Below are 22,322 nucleotides of genomic sequence, written 5' to 3'. Positions count from 1 at the left end.
AACATGGAGATTTAATGATGTAACTCTTGTGAAAATATATTTATTCCATGCTTCCAAGGTTTAAATGTTGAACAAATAGCTACTATAACTGTAATATAAGCCATCAGCATGCTTCGTACAGTTTTATGTTCTGTGACTAGAAACAAATGTTAGTAGGTTGTCCATCAGCACCAAGCAAATACAGTGTAGTCTTTTAGCACTTTATGTAATTTCAGTAATGGACAAGAACAGCTATTTTATAAGAGCCGACTTTCATGCTTTTTTCCTTTGTCTCATTTTTGTTCTTTATCCTCTGTGTCCTCCCCTGTCTTTCCCTTTACAGTTATAAAGCTCCAGCAGCTGACAAAGGAAATTGCCTTGGACCATAATTCTTTTGCAGTAAGACACTCTCCAGAGATCAGTAACACAGTAGAACTGAGCATGAACAAGATCTTAATCCTACTCAGTTCCCTACTGCTGCTATAACTCTGGACAAAGTGTCACTTGGCAAGAATGAAATCTTTCTCAATTAGCTATGAGACAAACAGACAAATTAAGGTGTATCCCAGGTGCCTGAAGACTCAATTACTTTTATTCTTAGAAACAAGGACCTGGAGGGCTTAAGCTCTTGATTTAGTTTGACTTGTAGGAGTATCATGTGTTTTAGTTAGACGACAAACAGCATTAGCTTGAAAGGTGCCCATTGAAGTTTAGCATAATTCTGTAACATACACCACACATCAAAAAATTGCCTTAAAAATCAAAAGGAAGAGTAATCCAAACAGTCAGAGTATCAAGAAAAAAGGAGGCAGTGTTGGAAACAGCTATAAATTTTTGAAGGTGTGATGGAGAAGACAAAAAAGGAATTTGATGAAACTAGAACTTGAAAGTGACCTCTGACATCCTATCCTTAATAAAGATGGTTTCTTTGTTTACTCCACTATTTACAAGTGATCTGGGATGTAGCTGTCTAATCAATATAAAACACTGACAGACTTCGGTTTTTTCCAAGCATCCTACTGAAGCCCAAACTTCTTTTGCTATTATAGAAAACCTGTGTTTTTCATGCCAATGGAATGGCATTATACTTATCATTTCCATAGATCATGTATGTAGACAAGATGCACTTCATAAAATCATAGGATATCCTGACTTGGAAGGGACATATAAGAATCATCAAAGTCCAGCTCCTGGTCCTGCACAGTACAGCCCCAAGAATCACACTCTGTGCCTGAGAGCACTGCACAACTTGAGCTCTGTCAGGCTTGGTGCTGTGACCACTTCCCTGGGGAGCCTGTTCCAGTGCCCAAATACCCTCTGGGTAAAAATCTTTTCCCTGATAACCAAACTAAACCTCCTCTGACACAACTTCAGGCCATTCCCTCAGGTCCTATCACTGGTCACCACAGAGAAGACCTCAGTGCCTGCCACTCCTCTTTCCCTCACAAGGAAGTTGAAGACTACGATGAGGTCTTCCCTTAGTTTCCTCTTCTCCAAGTGGCCTCAGCTGCTCCTCATGTGGCATCATGGCAGGTGAAATGATGCCATTGTAGTATGAAGTGCAAACACTGTTGCTCAAGTTTATTAAGTGTAAATAGTCTTTCTGCAAGAAGAGAGTTGGACCACAGTGGATATTTTGACGCAGGAGAAAAAACTGTTAAATAATAAAGGTAGTTCACTAAATCCACAGGACACAAATTAAATGTGTTCTGGTTGGAGATTCTTATGTTGACAAAATACACATTTTCTTTCCTAGTTGCAATGTTTAATGCCCTCTGTATCCTAAATTATATATCTATCCCAGAGCCATGGACTAGTCAGACATTCACATTTCTATGAGTATTCCTTAGAGCATGGTAAGTAAAAATACAGTCACCTGTTTATTCTGTATTTGTTTGATTATCTGATCTCTATTTAGGATTAGAACAAACTCCTTGACCCAAAATGAAACAAAAACTCTAATGAATATTCCTAGTCATAGCCCAAACAAAGATAGTTACAGTATTTCCACATTTCTGATGTCATTACCTAGATGGAAAGTGATTTTGTTTGATGTCATCTCACCAAACTTGTATGTGGATTAGTCCAAGATTCTGGGAATGAGTAGCAAACTGACATATAATATGATTACAAAAGTATTTTCTAAGGTGCCTTTAAGAATATGTGTTCTAGATCTGGCACTATTGCTAAGAATAGTAAAAATAACAATTGTCTTCATTTGTATGGCTGTATTACAAGTATAGACAAATCAATAGCTTTTCTTCCATGTGTCATTGGTATGTTGCATTTAAGTACCAACTCTAAAATAAAAATATACAAGCAGAGAGCATTCTTTTTAATTTTAGTAGAAAAACACTAGCAGAAGATAATAGGCAGTAATTTGTTTGGAAAGACTAGCACAAATGAGTCCTAGATGATTACTTATAAATAAAATATTTCTTATTAAAAAGTACTGGTGAAGAATCTTGGTCCCAGATACGTCACAGGAAAAAAAATCCTGCTAATTCAGTGAATATAGGATTTTGCTTTTTGATGATTTGTTATTACAATAATTTAATAACATCTCAAGAGGAGTCTTAAATCTAATTTGTCAGCTTGTCTGCACAGTTTATTTGTTTGCATTGCATTCTGGTTTTCTTTGAAGTTAATTTTATTAAATGTATAAAATGCAAAAGGCAGCCTAAGCAATATATGAATAATAATTGGAAAAAGGATTTATATCTTATTGGTTGTTTTCAATTTTATGCATGATACATACTGTATTTGTTCAAAGAGATTGTCTTCTTACAGTGCATTTTTCAAGCCATGGATTAATTATGTCAGATTTTCTGTGGCCACACTGGGACTGTGCAAATTGTGGCACTGGTGGTATTTTCAGTGTATGCCTTGGTCCCCACTTGCTGAATTGGACTTCTTGCTGTTTTTTCTAAATTCCACCTCTCTTTAAATGAGAGCTCACATTTCTCTCCTTCATTGAAAAGCAATACATAGTGCATCCTGAGTTCTCCTCATAATCCTCCATCAAGGTATCATAATGTGTGCCATGACTTGAAAGGTGTGTCAGGATCCTCAAGAGCAGCTGATTCATTGAAAAGCAATAAATAGTCCATCCCGAGTTCTCCTCATCATCTTCCATCAAGGTATCATAATGTTGTGTGCCATGACTTGAAAGGTGTGTCAGGATCCTCAAGAGCAGCTGATGTCACTGTGTACAACAGAATCTTTTTTAATTTGGTTGCAGTTTGTACTTTAAAAGGAATTGGCACCTGGCCCACTTGTCAAATCTATTTTAGGGCAAACAAAAAATTATTGCTTCCTATAAATGCTGTATATAGACCTGTAAAATATTCTCAGTGATGCAGGTTATGCACAGTTACTGAGGGAACTACTTGAAGAGAACAAGCTGTTTTTGTCAGCTAAAAGTAGCCCTATGAGTGTTGAGCTCAGTAACATTGCACCTTCAAACCAGTAAGTACTTCTGCTTATAGTTCATAATTCCTGAAAACTGATTTATAAAAATTTTATGTGACACACATTTAGGTGTTCAGCAATTTTCAAAAAATCCAGCATGTTTTACAACTGTACTTATCAGTTAAAAGTCAATATGTATACATCAATATATTTGTACAAAATTATAACAGCCTATGTTAACTTTCTGAAGCAACCTTTCAACAAATGGTTCCAAGGAACTCTGATATTCAAAAACATTTAAAAAAAAAGACTGTGACAGTGGTGTGGATCAGTATTCCCAAGGATACCTATAGCTAATGCAGGAGAATTAGCCTTTAAAAATAGAATTTGGAAGAGTTACCACAGCGAACCCTGTGAGACTGAAGTCAGCCCATAGGATCGTGAAATATAACAGAGGAAACTCTCTTTCTCCTTTGTTAATGTCACTGCTGTAGGTTCACATCTGTGTGAAACTGGTGCTCAGGTGAGTGGGTCTGGTCTCTCCTTTCTTACTGTGGCACTATAAAGTAGTCATTGAAAAAGAATAGGTCTGGTCCCTGTTCACTGCTTATGCATTTTGCAGCAATGAAAATTAAATGAACCACATTCAGAACATATGCAACCAGAGAAATTAATCCAGTGATCCCCAAGATACTTTATTTTAAGCAATGTGACTGCAGTCATAGCATTCTGTATCCCTTATAGATGTGCTAAGCATATAAAATGTGCAGCTCTGGCTACACAGGGCAGCACTTCAGCCTCTTTGGTAGGAGAAAGGATTTTAATTGGTCTTACTGGGCATATAATTAGCTAATTTACTCAACTTTTGCTATCTAGAATTTGAACTTCTAGTTTAAGTGGTTTAAGCTATCTGTTACACTTTTAACGTAGTATAGTATATTGAAGTAAACACACACCCAGACTCTACCCTAATGAACCAGTTTTTGCCATTTTAAGTGTGTGCAATTTGTTGAAGATCACTCAAAAGGAGCAGATAATTCTTTCATGTGGGAATCATTTAATGCATTGTCAATAGCATTTCTACTCCTTACGCTTTAGATGAAGAGTATTTAATTGTCTCTGCAGAGACTGTCAGTTCTAGGAACTTGTTTTAGTATCTTGATGTTGAAGTGCACTTTTTTTGGGATTAGTTCTCTCCATGCTATAGACCTGATTTTGCAGTGTTCTTAAGTAAGAGCCCCAGCTAAGTAGTAGTCTCCAAACCAATGTTATGCATAAAATGAAGTGTGTTCCTGAGTCATACCTGTGTTTGGTGTGACTGTCATCCTCTTTCCTCTGAATGGTAATGAAGTACATGGCAAAGCATGGAAATGTCAAAGTACCTCAGTTCTATACATCCTTCATCTTCATTCAAACTTAATCTGACTGGGAATAAGGCCAGGTACCCTGGGATTTTGCCTGCACATCTAAGGTCCTTGTTTAAGCTGCATCTCTCTCCTGGCCTCTCCATATATCATCCATATATCATCAGAGAAGAAAAAGATGATAGCTCATTGCTTTGATTGTTTTCTCCTGAGATAAAGAGACAACCAGTGCCCTTTACATTTCTCATCCAGGAAATGACATCCTTAAGTAGATTTGCTGTCCCTGCAGAAAGGCAATGGTCTTGATCTTCTGACAAGATTTCATAGATCTGTAAAATAAAAAGGAGTTTACAAAGCAGGTAGGAATATAGCCAGCTGATGTTATATACTGGATTGTTTTGCTTAGTTGTTTTGGGGTTTTTTTTACCTCACTATTTGTACAATATAAATAAACGTCTTTGGTCAAACAACATCAAAGGAATTTCACACACATAGAAATGAGGGAAGCTATTCTATTTTCTGTAGCACAGATTGGTGGGCTCAGGAAGACAACATTTAACAAATAGGATATATTTTCACAAAAACTGCCAAATTCCTGTAGTTTATGTGAAACAGAATGTCCTTAACTCTGTTTATGGCAGATGGGAGCTCACCTGTCACATACACACAAAGAATGAAAGTGGTGCTGAGACTAGGGTTCTTTCTTTTCATCTGGAAGGGGCAACTATATAGAGACAATTGTGGAGAAAAATTCTAGCACTTGCTTTGTGTATTGTGCACAGTTAAGATGCTGTCCTTGTGGTTTCTTTTCTCATTAGGCTGCTAAGACAAACACAACAAACTTTATTCAGCTTGGTGCATGGTAGAGATTTTGGCCAGTCATAAAGAGACCAACACATCCTGAAGCGAAGGAGCCTGCATAGATTTAGGACAGTTAAAAACTTTATCTCCCCCATATTCTGTTTAATTCCCAGTAAATGGTCAGCCATTCATAGATAAAGACTAAAGGCACAGATGGAAGTGTCCTCCTACACCACTGAGAGTAATTTACAAACCTTTATACAAAAGTGTTGCCTTAAGTTTCTGTGTTGTCCAATACCTGTGAAATTAATGTTCATCAAAGTAGTAGCACAATGTAAGTGATGATGACCCCCTAATTATGTGAAATACTATTGGAATCACAATGAAACAGTTTAAAAATCCAAAATATCTGGATGGTGTGGGATATATTTAAATGAGGTTGAAAAGACAACAAAAATGGATATTTTCCATTTTTAAGCAAAGTAGTTTAAAATTTTTTTTCTTCATGAATCCACACTAGATGTCTTCTTTTAAAGGGATGTTTTGGTATACATATGTAAATTTTATTAATTGTATATTTATTTTATAAGGCATTATGTCTTTTTCAAGAGGATACAATGCAATTCATAACGTAATTACTTGAAAGGCCACTGATACATTTAGAATTAATGATTTGCTCAAATCCCTCGCTAGAGCTCTCATAAATAAACTCAAAATATGTTCTCCTTAAAGAAATTTCTTTTGTTATTTTATCTTTTAAAAATAGAGACCTTTTTTTACTATGATATGCCCTTTATGTGAAGACTAGACTTTTTTAGTATGGAAGAAGGGGTCTTGTATGTCCGACGAACACTTCGGATAGAGTAGAGAATCCACAGATGATCAGGGGACAAAATCCTTGTCTTTTTTGTTTCAATACTAAATATAGATAAAGGAATTTCAGGATAAATTTCACGAATGTAGTCTGACGTGTTATTCAAGCACTGCCAAAATATAATATATCTATATGATTAAAGAAACATCTGACCACAGAACACTGCATTTATTTAATTATGTACCATAGAGGTGTTAAAATTTTCCTTGGAAGGAGATCAGCTATTTCTAATACAATTTTCAATGACAACTACATTGACTTACTTGTCGTATATTTTTTTATATTTTGGTTTGGTTTTTTTTCCCCTTTAGGCTGTGCTTTGGAGGTACAAGTTTTCCCAGCTCAAAGGTTCTTCAGATGATGGGAAGAGCAAAATCAAATTTTTGTTCCAAAACCAAGATACTAAACAAATCGAAGCAAAGGTAAAAACAATGCATTGTTTGTTTAAAGGCAATATACAATTTTCAAAGCAGCTAGGGGAGTAGGGAAGCATAGTAAACTAAGTTACTTGGAAATATTAGGTTAATGCACAAAAAATGAAAAGAAAACCAGTGAAATTGAAGAAAAATTACTTTCACCTAGTTAAAAGTTTTTTGGAATGTGCAACTAGATTTAAAAATAATAAAATGCAGGGTTTATGGTATATATGGGTTTAGGGACGTTTTCCAGCTCTCCTCTTTGTTATTTTGATAAAGTTATCTGAGAGCTTGAGTATCCTGTTTTTTGCCCTATAATTGTATCATGAAGAAATGGTGGAAAATATATCCTTAAGTCAACCTGGGAACAAAACTCAGCAAAGGTTAAAAATATTTTTTTATTTCTCAGAGGAAAAAAAAAAAACCTGTGTGGATTAACTATATATTTCCCAAAAAGGCTGAAGTGTCTGTTTCTAATGCAAATCAGGAAAACTGTATTTTGATTCAATAGTTAATTAATAAAAACAGTAGCTGTGAGAGACAAGCTTACTTCAATTTATGTCTTCTGAGAATAAGGACATTTACTGTCCAGTGTTTGTGAGAAGTGATTTTCCCAAGGTCTGTGATGGTTGTAACTGCCTTAGAGTCTGGGTCAAAGTTCTTTTTTAACTAGGATCTAAATTTTAGTGTAAACCTAAAGACTATTTTCTTGTTGATGTCTAAGCTTTGCTTTTAAAGCATTTTCAATACTGTTTTTCCTGACCATTTCAGAGAAAAAGTTACTGAATGAATGTGATAACAAAACAGTTATATGAGCAAAAATGAAATTATTAAATAAATTGTCTGTAAATGTTAAATATGTAGAGTATTATAAAATATGTAAAGAAAAAATGCATTGTTTTGGGGATAGTTGTGTGTTTAAATGCCATAAGCTACATTAAGCATCTTCCTCCATGTCTCTTTATGCTTGATGTTAATTATTTTCTACCCAGCAGCTATTTACTTGATTTTGAGTGTTTTACTCAGTAAAATAAAGGTATGTAAGAGTCCCTATTAAATCAACAGCAGTAAAATGTGAGGACCATGGTTTTGATACCTTCAATGTTCTGCTGGATCTCAAAGATAGATACTTTCTTATTTCTGGTTTCCTTCAGATATATTTTTAGCAGTAGAGAAATTTTTTAAGCTCTAATAAGACAATACAGTTTAACCTAATGTTATGAGGATGATTTTCTCTTAAGAAAGAAATGGTAAACTTTTATCCTGCTCTTATGTACAGATAAAGGATGAAAGTCACCATTATTTTTCTAATATCTGTCTGCTATTGTTGTCATATTAACACTTTATTTTAGCACTAACAAAATTCATAGGAATCCAAGAATGATGCACTGTTGGGATGTTTGGGGATTTTTGGGGTTTGGGTTATGATTTGGGGTTTGTTTTTTTTTTTAACTGGTAAAACTAGAATATATTTTTAATACTGAATTATATTAAAAAAATAAAGCCAAATAATTAAATACAGATTCTAAAAAAATAGGATTTTTTAATGTTTTAAATTATATCTGTCATATAAATCACTTAGAGATATATTAGTATGTTGGACATACATAAGCCTTAGAGTATCCTGTGCCTTTATTGTACCTATTGTTATTTCCACTCAAATTGAGTTCTAGAAAATTCTGGCAAATTTTTATTAAGGTAGAAATGCTACATTACACCTTATGAAACCAGAGTATTATACAAACCTGCTAGCATGCTTATTAATATGCTGTCTTGTTCCCTGGTTGCTGCTCTTTACTATAAATTTACTTTCACATTACTCAATTTTGAAATTAAAATTTGTTTATTTTAATTAATTTTCTTGGTGAGCAAAGCATATCAACTATATGCAAAGATGTCAGGTTATATTGTGTTTGGAAGGTGCTGTGGCATTTATAATGAGCACTTCTATCCATTCCAATTTGTTTCATATTAAGTTTGTTGCTTAGTATAAGAAATGTAGATAAATGTGTCTGTAAAATGAATGTGAAGGTTCTTGGGTCATATATTTTCAATGCTGGTTACCTTACAATTTTGTGGATAACCCCCTTCTGTATCCTTTAAAGCTTTCATAGATTTAAATCACTATTCATTGTAAGGAGAGGTGGAACAGTCTAGCCTCTATTTTCTTGCTTTACATTACTGAGTTAGAAGTATAGCTATTTGTGGAACTGTTGAGTCATTAAGAAATGTTAATCAGATTTTCAGAAATATTTGTAAAGCCAGATTTCATGAATACTGTATGCAGACTTCATTTGAGATCAGAGGATGGAAATTTTGTAAAACATCTGTTAAAGGTTGTGATGAATATTCATGCCACAGCTATCATCACCTGTTTTGCAGCTGGCATGGAGACCCACTGCTGCAGCATTTTCTTTATGATTCTATTCTTTTTTCCCCTAATACAGGGGGAATAATCAGAATGTGGTGAAAGGAGAACTCAGCAGAGAATAAAACCAAAAAATTGAGGAGCCATTGCACCAAAGTATTAGGGCTCTTCACTTGCTTATTCCCAATCAGCAAAGTGGAAGCAGGATGTAGCAGGAAACTTTCCAGACACCACAAATACTGTCTTCAGTTTTGGGCCACTCACTAAAAGAAAGACATTAAGGTGGTGAAGTGAGTCCAGAAAAGGGAAACAGAGCTGGTGAAGAGTCTGGAACACAAGTCTGATGAGGAGCAACTGATGAAGCTGGGGTTGTCTAGCCTGGAGTAAAGGAGGCTTAAGAGGAATCTCATTGCTCTCTACAACTGCTTAAAATGAGATTGTAGCAGGTGGGGTCAGCCTGTTCTGATAAGCAGCAAGCAATTGGACAAGATGAAATGACCTCAAGTTGCACCAGGGGAAGTATAGGTTGGAAAATAGGAAAATATATTCACCAGAAGGGTTGTCAATCATTGGAACGGGCTGCTCAGGGAAGTGGCAGAATCACCATCCCCAAAGGGATGATGTAGATACGTAGATGTGGCACTTGAGAACATGGTTTAGTAGTGGATTTGGCAAAGGTGGATTAACCATTGAACTCAATAAATGTCCTATTCAACCTAAATGATTCTATGATTCTATATAATAGCTTCACTGAAAAATATGAGATATCAAAACCAAATTTTTCCCCTCTTCCTTCATTTATAATGCAGAACATTTTGTGTATCTCATGCTTTCCCCATGTGTGTGATTATGGCGAGTTGAACCTCTGTGCTAATACCTTTAGAGTACCTAGCTTTAGAGCACTTATTCATGATGTGCAGAATCAGGAGTGTCAAATTCCTCATCTATTGAATTTTGATCCAAACTTAGATAAATTTGCTATTATTCTAGAAATGTGTTCCAACTTGTAGATATACATTTATTGGGAAAAATAAGTATGCATCAGCATTTTAAATTTTATCATACTATCTTCATAATTGTCTAGCACCTTCTCTGTATTCTGGTGGAATATACTGAGATACCAATGTTAATGATAGAAAAATCTAAGAAAAATGCATTTTGGAGTAAGTCCAATACAACGTGCATTTATCAGTTAGCTCTTTTTTTGTTGTTTTTGGGAAAAAACACTTGCCACCAGAGTTTATATTCCTAAGTGAAAGAAAGTCCTTCACTGACACTGAATAGTTAAGATTTTTATGATACTGTCAACATTTTTTATAGTGTGCTTCATGCCTAACTTAAAAAATTCAAAATGGCATGCCTTGAGACATACAGCATGTGCTATAGATTTAGTTACAGTTTAACTTATTTCCCAGTATTGTTGTTTTCACCTTTAAAATAATTTTAGGTATTTAAAAATTTCAAATACTGCCTTTTTTTTTTTCTGTAGAGAGAAAAAAGGAGACATACTCATGCTTCTGTTTGGCTTCTCTCTAAGTGAAATTATTGTAAAGATATATAATGTAGAATAAAAAGTGTTTCCTCATGGATTTAAGCAGTTCCAGTCTAAAACTCTGAACAATAATTACCGTAGGTCACACCAGTGGGTCTCTGGCAGGGTGCCTGAAAGCAAACACCTTACTTAAAAGGTATCTAAGGCAAGGTCTAAGTGGTTTCTGACAATAAAACCACTTAAGGGCAGCATTAATCACTGATACCCCTTAGACATTCCAATCTGTAGGTTATTTCCCAGCTGTCACTCAGCAGGAGATATTGCACAATTTTTCTCAGTGAGACAAAATTTTTATGAGTGAGAGCTACAAAATAGAGCTGTCACCTTGACAGAATGTGGAGCCAATGTGTCCCTGTATTTGTTCTTACTGAGATGTTTGGCTTGGGTTAAAAAAAAAACTAAGCACAGGAGGCCAAAGCTTTCTCTGCACCTGTAAGGCCTAAAAGGGATCCTCTTAGACATTCCCATCTAGTTACTTATCAGTTTACGTGTTTGTTTAGCTATAGTTTAATGATCCTTTAGTGTCTCAGTAGTATCACAGCAGCTTCTGGAGTTGATACACTATCTAAGGACTGTAATAAACTCAGAGTGGTGTGACCTTCAATATAACCTAACAAAAAGAGAAGAGTACCATATAACCTGACAAAACAGAAGAGTACCTTAAATCTTTGAGTGTTCCTGATTTGAGATAAACATATGAGTAAATGATGTGTATAAAAATCAGTATCTTATTACATTATTGAATTTTTACCAAGCTGGGAACTGAGGGTCTCTGCATGCTTGATAAAATATGTGTGGCTCAAAAGCTACACTTTGGTCTGTGCTTTCACCTTGCCATCTTGCAGCACAACAGTTCTCTCAGAAAAACTCAGGCAAAGCCACATTGCTGTGCTGCATCAGGTGAGCTTTTGTTCACAGACTGGCTGAACTCCTAAACTGAGCAGTACAAAATTGAAGTGGGTACAAAAATAAGTTTATCAAGATGAAGGTCCAGTCAACTGTCTTCATCTGTTTAAATATGGAAAACCAAAGAAGGCACAAATATGGTATCAGCAAAGGAAGAAATTTAACTTCAAGGATTTTACATTAATCTCATTATTAATTAATACTATCTTAGTATTAATTAATGCAAATTAATAGTACTTGAAATGATCTTGTAAAGAAATCTAATCTAAGTATCCTGAATGACTACTGATCGCATTACTACGAACAAAATACCCACTTCCTACTGTTGCAAGGTGACTTGATGGATGCTTGCATCATTTTCCAGGCTGACATTTCTGCTCATTTCAAGTCTGTTCTCCAAAATGCAATTCTAAATTAATCCTTGTTCTTAGTCTTGAGGGTTTTTCAGTGAGCATCACAGTGCTCTTTACATTTAGAGTATCATCTTTAAATGGATTATAAGTATACAGCCTTAAGATTTTTATAGAGTGATTGCTCAGTTGCAGTTACTGAATTTTTGAATTCATATTTCTGACTTGTGTTGGTTTCTATGGTTCAGTTTTTAGTTTCCCAGGGTCTTGCACATGGATTATTTGCCTAATATCTCTTTTAGATCAGATTCTATGCAAATACAGAAAGACACTGTAACTCCACTTTTGATGAACAAATATATTCTTATATCAGCTTTTTATATATGGATGAAAGAGAAGACTTTTTTAAAATATATAACGGATACTTCAAAACATACAATTGCTGGATTTTGTAAATGTGTCATTTATGTAGTTGTATCATACTACATAATATATGTATATACAATGCAATAAGAGATTACTGGAGTTTGTTTCTTTTCTTTTGGGAAAACTCTCTTTTTTTTCCTCCTTCTTTCACTGTCATTTCAATCCAGATGTCCTTTGTGAAAGGCTACTAGAATTCCAATATACTTCTGACATTTTCAGTCATTGTATCTTCCTCACATGCCTTTTTGTCCACTTACGTTGTCCTCAGCAGGATCTGCAGATGTTCAGATTAACAATCTGGAGATGTCTGGCATAATAACAGCAATGTAGGGTGAGAGCAGTTTAATCAAGTGATAGTTTAGAAAGACAATTTGAAAACCGGAGGGTACACTGATATTCTTAGGAGAGTAGGGTCTTAGGCAAGGTGTACAGGCAACAGTCCGGAAATTGTAGTAGTAAATTGTGTTTGGGAAGTAGGTGTGGCTGAAATTAGGATTTTTTTTTGCTTTTTGGAGGATTCAGAGCATGTGACTTTCCCTACTGGTATCAACTTCAGTGGCTTAACTGCATATTTTTTCAGGTTTCTTAGGGTTTGTCTGTTTGTTCTCTTAAAACTTCATCTGTACTATGTGTGCAGTACACACTACCGTGTCTAGAGGAAAGTGTATTCAGGCAAATGTATGGCGGAGGACAAAGTGTGTACAGAAAAACACAGGGTGGCTGGGGGTGCACAGAGCCTGTGGGTTCCCCTCTGTGTGCTGGCAGTAGTGCCAACCTGGAGACACCTAAAAGGGCAAGTTCCCAGCAGAAGTGAAGGCATGCTTTTTCTGTCAGCATCCCTACGTGGAGTTGTATCTGTTTGTTAAGGTTTCTTGTGATTAGACTAATCTGCCTGAAAAGTGTTGTTCCTGATAAAGTCCTGTTCCCATCAATCAGGCTTTTGGGAACTGAGTTGCAGCCATTAATCAGACCCAGACCAGTCAGCCTACTGTGCTTCACATTGCTTTAATTTCCAGTTAAAAATGCATGTTTTCATAGAAATAGGAATAGTGTTTCATTGCAAATAATAACTGAGCCTTTGCTGACTTCTCACTGCTCTTCTTTGCAGTCAAGGTAATTTCCATGTTGTGTCATTACTATTGATAATAGTTATCAAGTGGGACCTTCAGAGGCTGTTCTGTTGCCTCACCCATTTCCCTTGATGGTCAATTGAGCAGTGAATATTCCTGATGTGTTACTATTGCAGAAACCTGTGATAACTCTTGGAAATAATTATACTCATGCACTGTGGAAATTCAGTGCCCAGTAGCTGTAATAATGATAGTAACAACATTTAGCTTGTAGAGTTGCCTAATTGGCTTGAACAATTCTCAAACTCTAGCATTTGTTTTAATATGGTTATCTTGTTAAGACATAGGGGGAACTATAGTCTTTCTACAGATAATACGTGCAATTGATATTAAAAATATTTCATGGTTCCACTAAATATTTATTCCCTTATCTTAAGCTTCAGGTGTGTTTTTATAGTACTAAAAAGGTACATAAATAAATTAATAAAATGAAGTTAACTGAAAAATAACTTAATTCCAATGACTCATAGTTGTTATTCTGAAATAGATTCCATAATTCCTTGATTCCTCATGTTTGAATGACCATTGTTTTCTTATTTATGATAAATTTTCTTATTTTAAAATTTGAGGGAGGAAAAATCCACTTTGACGTAGTGATAAAATTCCCATCCTCTTTGGATTTAAAACTGAGAATGTCACTAAATGGACTAAGTTTTTATATAGGCACAGCTGGCAGGTTTGTGAAACTTGGCATAAATTGTATCTTCTTTATTGAGAATTGGTCATGAGGGGAGTTTGAAGAACCTCATGGGATATCATCAGTTTGTTTCTGAGTGTGTCTGAAGGACATCTGCTGAGGCTGTAGGAGACCTGAACAAAGCCTCACCCATTCAGTACATCACTGGACACTGCACATCCAGCTGTCTGCTTTCACACTGTTGTCCCTCACCCATGAGGACTTTGTGAATGTCTCCGTGCATTCTGTGAAGCAATGTCTTCCAGGAAATCTCAAGTGGCAGAAAATTGCAGGTTGATGTCATTTGAGAGATTTAGCAATTTTTGTTGAATTTACAACATTTTCAATATTCTTCTGAACAAAAAAAGCAAAACCCTGGCACTATATAGCCTGGAAATACCAGTGTTAGACAGAAAGACAAGTAGAATATACCACAGATAGCAATTATTGGTTTCATATTGCCATGAAAAAATCCATATGGGCAGTGAATCAAAGCAGAAATGTAAAATCTGTACTGCTTTCCCTAGACTTACATGTATTGAAGTACCTCAGTAATTGATTAAAATACAACAGATAATTATTGATTAAATACCAGCTTCAACAACACATACTGAAAAAAACCCCAAAAAATTGATCTGATAAAGTCAATTGGACATAAAGGAGCAAATTTATATATGTAAAAAAATGTATTTTTATTTATTTTCTCTCTTGTGGGATCTAAAAAAGTCCCAGCTAGTCTAATCACATGCTCAGCAAGCTATAAAGAAATGTAAATTGAAGCAGAAAAATCAGGAATTTTTATTATATTCCTAATAAATTTAAAACATCAAGTATGTTCCTTTTTTGGCCCACTAACAAATCTAAATTATCACTGAGTGATAGTAGCATATTTTGAAAATATATTCTCTCTTTTATAATATATATGTTAAAGAATGAGGTAAGAAAATAGCTGTTTAATAATGTGATTTAATAGCTGATTAATAGTGTGAGGACATATGATGAAGAAATGTAATATATGCGGCACTCAACATTATTAATTTTTGTGGTTAAATAGTAGTAGTCCAGAGGTGTGCAGAATGTTACAGCACAGCCATAAAGTCTCTGTCTAAATTAACCTGCAAAGGTGGCAGATGTGCATTAACCTGAGCAAAATAAAAATTATATAGTGTCACTTTTTTTCCCCTTTAGCTAGTAAGATCTCATATTTCTATGAGGCACTTAATCCAGAAATTTGTCCATCTTAGCCTCCAAGCAATTATTTACAGAATGTTCCATTTTCAATGTCTGAGTCCCTGTAATGGAGAATTGTAAGGCACATCAGCAGAATTACATCAATATATTAAAATTATTGCTGTTGTAACAGTGGTTCATTCCTGGTTATATGCTTATGGGGTGTTTTTCCATTTCATGTTTAACATTTTTTTTTTCACTTCCAGGAGCTGGAGTTTTCTAACCTGTTTGCAGTCCTTCACTGTATCCACTCATTCTTTGCAGCCAAAGTGGCTTGTTTGGACCCTTTGTATGTAGGCAGCCAAGCCACAGCTTCTGCTGCTCCTACAACTTCTGGTACTGGCAAATTAAAGTATTCTACTTGACATCCCCCATGACAGCACTGCCACTTAACAACGAGACATAAAAATGTATAAATATTCATAACATTTAGACCTTTGGTGAACCATCTATGTGGAAACCAATCCTGGAGGCAAGACATCTTGCAGCATCAGCAGATAAATGGTCACGTGGGATCATCATTTCATCTCGGTTCTGCAAGACATCAGTAAATAATCCTAGTCAAAACCCCAGAATAGGATGGATATGCTTTTAGTATTATCTATTTGTACTTACATAGTGCTTTAAGCAACGTTGGAAGCAAAGGAATAAATGGCAAAATGAAGCACTTGAGTATTTAATAAAATTTTCAAATTGCTGTAATAATACACAAATAGAATTGTCATTTTCCTCTTTTTAGATGTTTTCTAATGACAATATACTAAACTCTGAGTATGAACATAATGCTCTATCATTATATTATAAATGAGAGCAAGCATACAGTTCATGGTGACAAAGGAGATAAGCATGAAAAGACATTTGTGTGAGTACCTCCTCAAATAAGAAAGCACTTTAAGCACTGTTGTAAATCCATACTTGTGTTCATACATGGAATCATGCTACTTTTTCCATTTAGTTCGCTTCATCTAAAAGTAACAACAGCAAACATATAGCCATACTGGTCTGATACATTAAAAACAAAACAAAACAAACAAGCCACAAAAAGAAAAAAACCACTTTTTTATGGATAACTCCCTCCTCTTCAAGTAAAAATAATGGCATATGTATTTAATTTTAATTATAAATTAAGTGCAAGTACAAACAATAGTGTGACATCTATTTATTTCCTCCCTTTTTTTGAAGAATTAAATACCGTAAATCTAACAGTCTTTGTTCACAAGAGTTTGAAATTGTTTCAGACAACTCAATTAATATGTTGTTTCCATGGATAACCTTGATTTCACATCATAGGCAGAACTTACATTTCATTTAAACTCTCAACAAATAGATATTTTTCATTATGCTTGTAAAATTATTTTACCATTTGAATTCTTAATAAGTTATTTTATGTATATATATTGATAGTAAAACAGGGATACATTGAATAAGCTATAAAGAATGCATTCTTTGTTAATTTCTTTGTTTTTTAAGACCTTTACATCACTCTGGATCAAGTACTAGTTTCAGAGCATAATTTAATTATGAAATATAAAGGACCTCTAAGTTTAAAATTAATAACTTTGTTTAATTGCAATTTTATAATATAATTGAATTTTGCGCTATGACATACACAAATGAAGGTGATGGAAAAAAGTTATATATTTTCGGGAGTAGTTTTTGGGGTTTCTTTTTATTGTATTGAAATTAGGATTACCTTTTTTTTGTTCTCCTCCATTTAGACTTGTTAGTAGCATTTACAAGATAGGGCCACCATCATCCTTGTTTAGCAGGAAGACTGTCACGTCCCTTTCTATTTGTTAAGATGATTAATACTTCAAAACTGAAGCCAGAGGAGAGCTTCTCCGAATGGGAACAATTCAAACTGCAAGGCAAGGAAAAAAGTTGAATGAAATTAAGGAGCAAATCTTGGTTTTTTATTTGCTTTTCCTTAGAAATATTTGGATTTGCATGTGTGAGAGTGACATTGTTTTATAGTATAGTTGACCTAATTTCATATTAGTTCCAAATAATCTGAAAATATTTGGGGGAGGGGAACAGTTGTATCACTTTCAAAGGTCTTCTGATATACACATACTTCCTATTAGTACACCTCCAAGGGCTACACATTTATTTTCCATCCTAAATACATTCAAATGATGTAACAATCCATCTATTAAATAGTCTAAGTGGCATCAAAATCCAGTGTTTTCATAGACATCGTCATGATTTTTTTTTTAATAAGAATGGTCCCTAAATAAGGGGGTCACATCTGAAGGACAGATGAGACTACCGTGGCTGTCCATAGGATCTTGATCTTGGACACAAACCCTGGATATTTTGAATCTAAAGCTATAGCAGTTTAAGAGGTTTAACAATGGTAACTCAGGCACTGCCTTTGTCTAGAAACCAAATACTGGAAACACAAATTTTGAGCAGAGCACTGACAGTGCTGAAAAGAGAAGCCTGATACCTTTTAATGACAGTTCTCAGTGCTCCCAAATAATCTCCTCCACTTCAGTGCATTGCTGTGGCATTCAGCTGTCACAGCAGTGTGGCCATGTGCTACCACCTCTTCTGGCAATAGCGGAGTCTGAAACTGGTCAGCTGCCGCTTGAATGTTTTCCCTTCAACTCTTCATGTGATGTGCAGTTGCATCACTGAATCTGAGGGGTGTTTAGGAGATGTGCTTGAATGAGCGTAACATTTACCCAAACCAGCACAAAATATGCCATTGCAAATTTCTGTAGATGAAGGAATTCTATTATGTGAAAGCCCCCTCACAAAAAAAATTAAACAATAAGGCTCTTTGTGCAGAATGGAGTTAATGACATGAACTTTTGGAAATCTGCCAGGGTATCCTGAAGCTCTCTGTCAAGAATTCTGTTTGTAGAACACTTGCATTCATCACTGAGAATTTTGCAATTGGGCATTAAATACAGAATATTTAAGGAACACATTAACCTGCAAATTGTTTTTTTTTGTTGTTGTTTTTTCTAAGGAGTTAAACTGGTGGGGCTTCATCAGTACTTTTATTTTCAAGAAAAAAAGTGTTATTGAGAGAACATAAAATGTCATAGCTATGACTGCAGGTCAGTGTTGATTTGTAAGTGCAGCAGGCATTTGTGCAGTGATCTGACAGAATATTCAGAGGTGACTCTGCATCCAGCCTTGCCCTTGCAGAGCAACTTGGTCAGAAATTCAGTCTTGAACCAAAGAGGCAAAATTTTAAATTCTGTGTAATAACCAATCCTGAAATACCAAACTAAAATTTACAAACCTATTAAATGGCTGGCTACATTTTGCATTTAAATACCTACATTGAAAGCATAGTGAGCTCCTTATGCATATGTCAAAACTCAGGCTTTGTGTTGCAGCCTGTCATTTCACACATAGCATATAATGAATACAAGTGTTTTGTAAGTCAACACAGCCCATTGACAATAAAATGACAGAATTATAATGAGCCATCAGCTTTTGCTAAAATCTGTATGCAAGTGAAAGCAAATATTTTAATAAGAGAGTAAACAAACCAATCCATAGCATAATATGTAATTTGTTTTCCTTATGTCATGATATTTTCAATTAAGTTTAATAAAGAAAATTCTTTATAGTACTGTGCCTATTGATGTTATATAGTATACCAAAAATATGTACTCTTAAGTATAACTAAATGTATTTGGCTTGATTTGGCTTGCTTTATGATGGGAATTTTAGATTATCTGGTCTTCACAGAACTAATCATATGCTAGGATATAGTGTTAGCTTATTTATTATGGAAGTGTTACAAATTTGAATACATTTATTCTTGATTTCATCAGTAAATGAATATGTTTCATTTTCCACATCTTTTTAGAAATAAAAGTTACAGTTTTTCAAAAGAGCTTTGCATTCCAGTAGCACAAAGGGACCTTTGAAATAAAAATCAGCATATTTTTAGCTGTTGGCCATTTTATTATGGTAATTGAGTGCATCAAGAACTTTGTGGAGAAGAGCTAGTTTTAAGAGGGCTGTTTTTTTAAAAGTCATTTATCTATTCAAACTAGAATTCTTAAGAATGCGAACCAATATTATACAGTATCAATATGCTTTGAGAAAAGAATAATGAAAAATCTTGTTTTCTAAATTAGTTCTTAATTCCACAAAATTATATTTATTTATTTTAAATGCAGAGACCCATCAGAACACTCCATATGCATGAGTAAACACGTAGTTGTCAACACTGCAGCCTGTTACTTTGAATGTGATTTGGTTTATTCAATGCCTTAAGATGTTTCTTGTATCAGAAAAAATGTTAAAAAAAAAAAAACTTGGGATCTTGAGAATGTGCAACTGTTGCTCCTAGAATTGAAAACACTAAGCCCTACATTTCACTTTCTATTTCTTTATGTGGTGAATTGGTCTCTGAAAAAGTCTAGTGTCTGAAAAAAATTAAAGCTGAATTTTAAAAGTTCTGTCTCAGGCAGTTGTGAGTCTATGCTTAAAGCTCACACCTCTGTCTGGTTCAGTATGATGGGAAACATGAAAGACTCACTTAAGGTCCAAAAATTTAAGTACCTGTCTTAGATGCCTGAGGTTGCAATTCAGGCACTTCAAAAAGGAAACACAGGGTGGGCATATAGCTTAAGATCTCTGAAGAGGCACGTGTATGTGTCTGTCTTTCTCTCTGTTCCTCTAAGGAACTAGAGGTGCTTCTACTTTAGTGTTTTCATTTTATCAGGAATGTGCATTTTTTTAGCCAGGCTCCTGCCTACAGCCACTCATGCAATTCTTATTATCACAGAGCAGTCATCAAGCACATGAGCTGTTTCTTTCAGGATGACACTAAGCAAGCATCCCAGTCCTGGTGGGCTTTCAGACCATGCAGCCCAGCTGAAATGAGTCCAGAGGAGAAAAACCCTCTGAGATTTTACCAGCAAGGTTGCCAGGTCCTGGTGCCACCCATTCCTGTGGCTGTGGCAGCTGCTGCTAGTGCAGAAAAATGGAGAAGAAGCTAATAAAGCTAAAAAGATGAGCTTCACAGTGTAGCCCCTGGGGCTCAGTGCCTGGAGGGGGATGCTGTGCTGCAGCAAGAGGCAGAATGAAGCTGAAAAGGGCTGGTGCTGCCCAGGCAAGTTATTCTGCATCACTTTTTCCCTCACCACACCAGGACAGTATTGGCTGCAAGCAGGCTACCCCATGCTGCTCAGCCCTCTCTCTGCTGCATCTTTCTCCCCATCTGCCACAAACACACCCCTGAATATTGGCTCTGGGTCCCCAAGCACACTTCCATGTTCCATCACTCCCATTGCTCAGACAAATGCCAAACTGTTCTTAGCTACATAATGGAGCCTCTAAACCTTGTACACGGCCAGGGGGAGTGTTAAGGTTTATGGCAAGAGCATAAAGTGCTTGAGTGTGTGATTAACTTTCAGGTTATAGCAAATAAAGTCTTATCTGTGCTTAAGTGCTTTCCTGACTTGGAGGGATGTTAAGTGGAATTATTTTATTCTCCTGGAATCAGTTCTAAAATGTCAACATATTTCTACTTGCTTGGCTCCATTTTCAGGAAGTTTAGCAGACAGTGGTTCATAGCCTCTTGGAATCATAAAGAAAAAAACATTGGAATGCTGGAATAAAAAAAACCCCCGTCCTGTTCAGACTCTGTATATTATTACAGTACATTGCATAATCTATTGAAATATATTGAACAATGTAAAAACAAATGCTCTCATTTACATTTCCTTGTCAGTATTCGCCATGGTATTCATGCCTTCCACTTTCAACAACTTTCTCCACAGAAATCCCAGCTATCTCTTACAGAAAACTTTTGCTATTCAGTATATACTAATATATAATGCTGTGTGTATGTATGTATGTGTGGGGAGTGTGTGTGTGTATGTGTCTGTGTATGTGTGTGTGTCTATATATTAGTATATACTAATGGAATATATTCAATATATATTAATAAAAGTTACATATTAGGCACAACTGTAAAACAAAAGCATACATCCATGAAGCTTTATATTTAAAAACTTACAATACTATAAAGAAACATATGTATATTAGTTGAAGAAATGGCTATTTTTGCAGGGTATGCACAATCTGGATATATGATAATAAATTGATAAACATTAACAGATTTATTATTTCATACCTCCAGGAACTTAAAGATTTTTTTAATTATTCTTATCCCTTTAGCATATTTGCAATATATGTCATAAATTTTAATTTGTTATGGATTAAAATGACTTAAAAATGTAATAGAAAGTCCTATATATTTTATAAATATTAAAAAAATTAAGAAAAGCTATTCAAATTATTTATTTCATATTTAGTTAAGGTTTTGTGATTGTTTGTAATATGTATTTGTGACAAGCATAAGTCACCTAGTTGTTTAAGCTCATTAATGTACCACTAATAAAATGCTATCTTCTGTTTTGTTTTTGTTATGCTTCTTTTTGTAATGGAACACAGCAGAAAAAATAGAAAATAAATACTTTTTTAACTAATCTTTTGCATTCAGTCATACAGTGTATGAGTTTTATATTGTTGAAAGCTAAGTCTGGGAAATCAAGAAAATATTTGAAGAGCCTGGGGTGGTAAAGTTATTTCCCAACAACTGTTTATTTAATAGAAATAATGACCATTCCTTACTTGTATGATCATTTCTACAAGGCCTGTCACCCACTTTACACCTGGAAATATCCCTTTTTTTTTTTTTTAACAGTTTGGAAATATCCCACTCTCCCCTGGCTATGAAGCTCAGCCTACAACTATCACCCAGCCACCAGATTATTTTACCATTTAAGTGCTTAGTTGGTGGGAATCAACCTAGGCCTAGTATTGCAGTGCCTGAAGGTATTTTGGTGTATCATTGAAAC

General features: G+C 35.0%; 1 protein-coding gene across 3 annotated transcripts in view; it reads left to right on the top strand.

Moving 5' to 3' along the window:
- SNTG1 (syntrophin gamma 1) overlaps positions 1-21,877 on the top strand; it is a 318,307-nt gene extending 296,430 nt beyond the window's left edge. For all 3 annotated transcript variants that reach the window (XM_039703013.1, XM_039703012.1, XM_039703010.1), the window contains 2 exons: positions 6,741-6,851; positions 15,690-21,877. In XM_039703013.1, coding sequence (XP_039558947.1) covers positions 6,741-6,851; positions 15,690-15,848 — 270 coding nt within the window. In that variant the 3' untranslated portion in view covers positions 15,849-21,877. The remainder of the gene's footprint in view (positions 1-6,740; positions 6,852-15,689) is intronic.
- The last annotated feature ends 445 nt before the right edge of the window (positions 21,878-22,322 follow it).

Source organism: Passer montanus, unplaced genomic scaffold, assembly GCF_014805655.1.
Source record: "Passer montanus isolate IOZ18808 unplaced genomic scaffold, ASM1480565v1 scaffold16, whole genome shotgun sequence".
Classification (NCBI taxonomy): Eukaryota; Metazoa; Chordata; class Aves; order Passeriformes; family Passeridae; genus Passer; species Passer montanus.
This window is presented reverse-complemented; position numbering and strand designations above follow the sequence as displayed.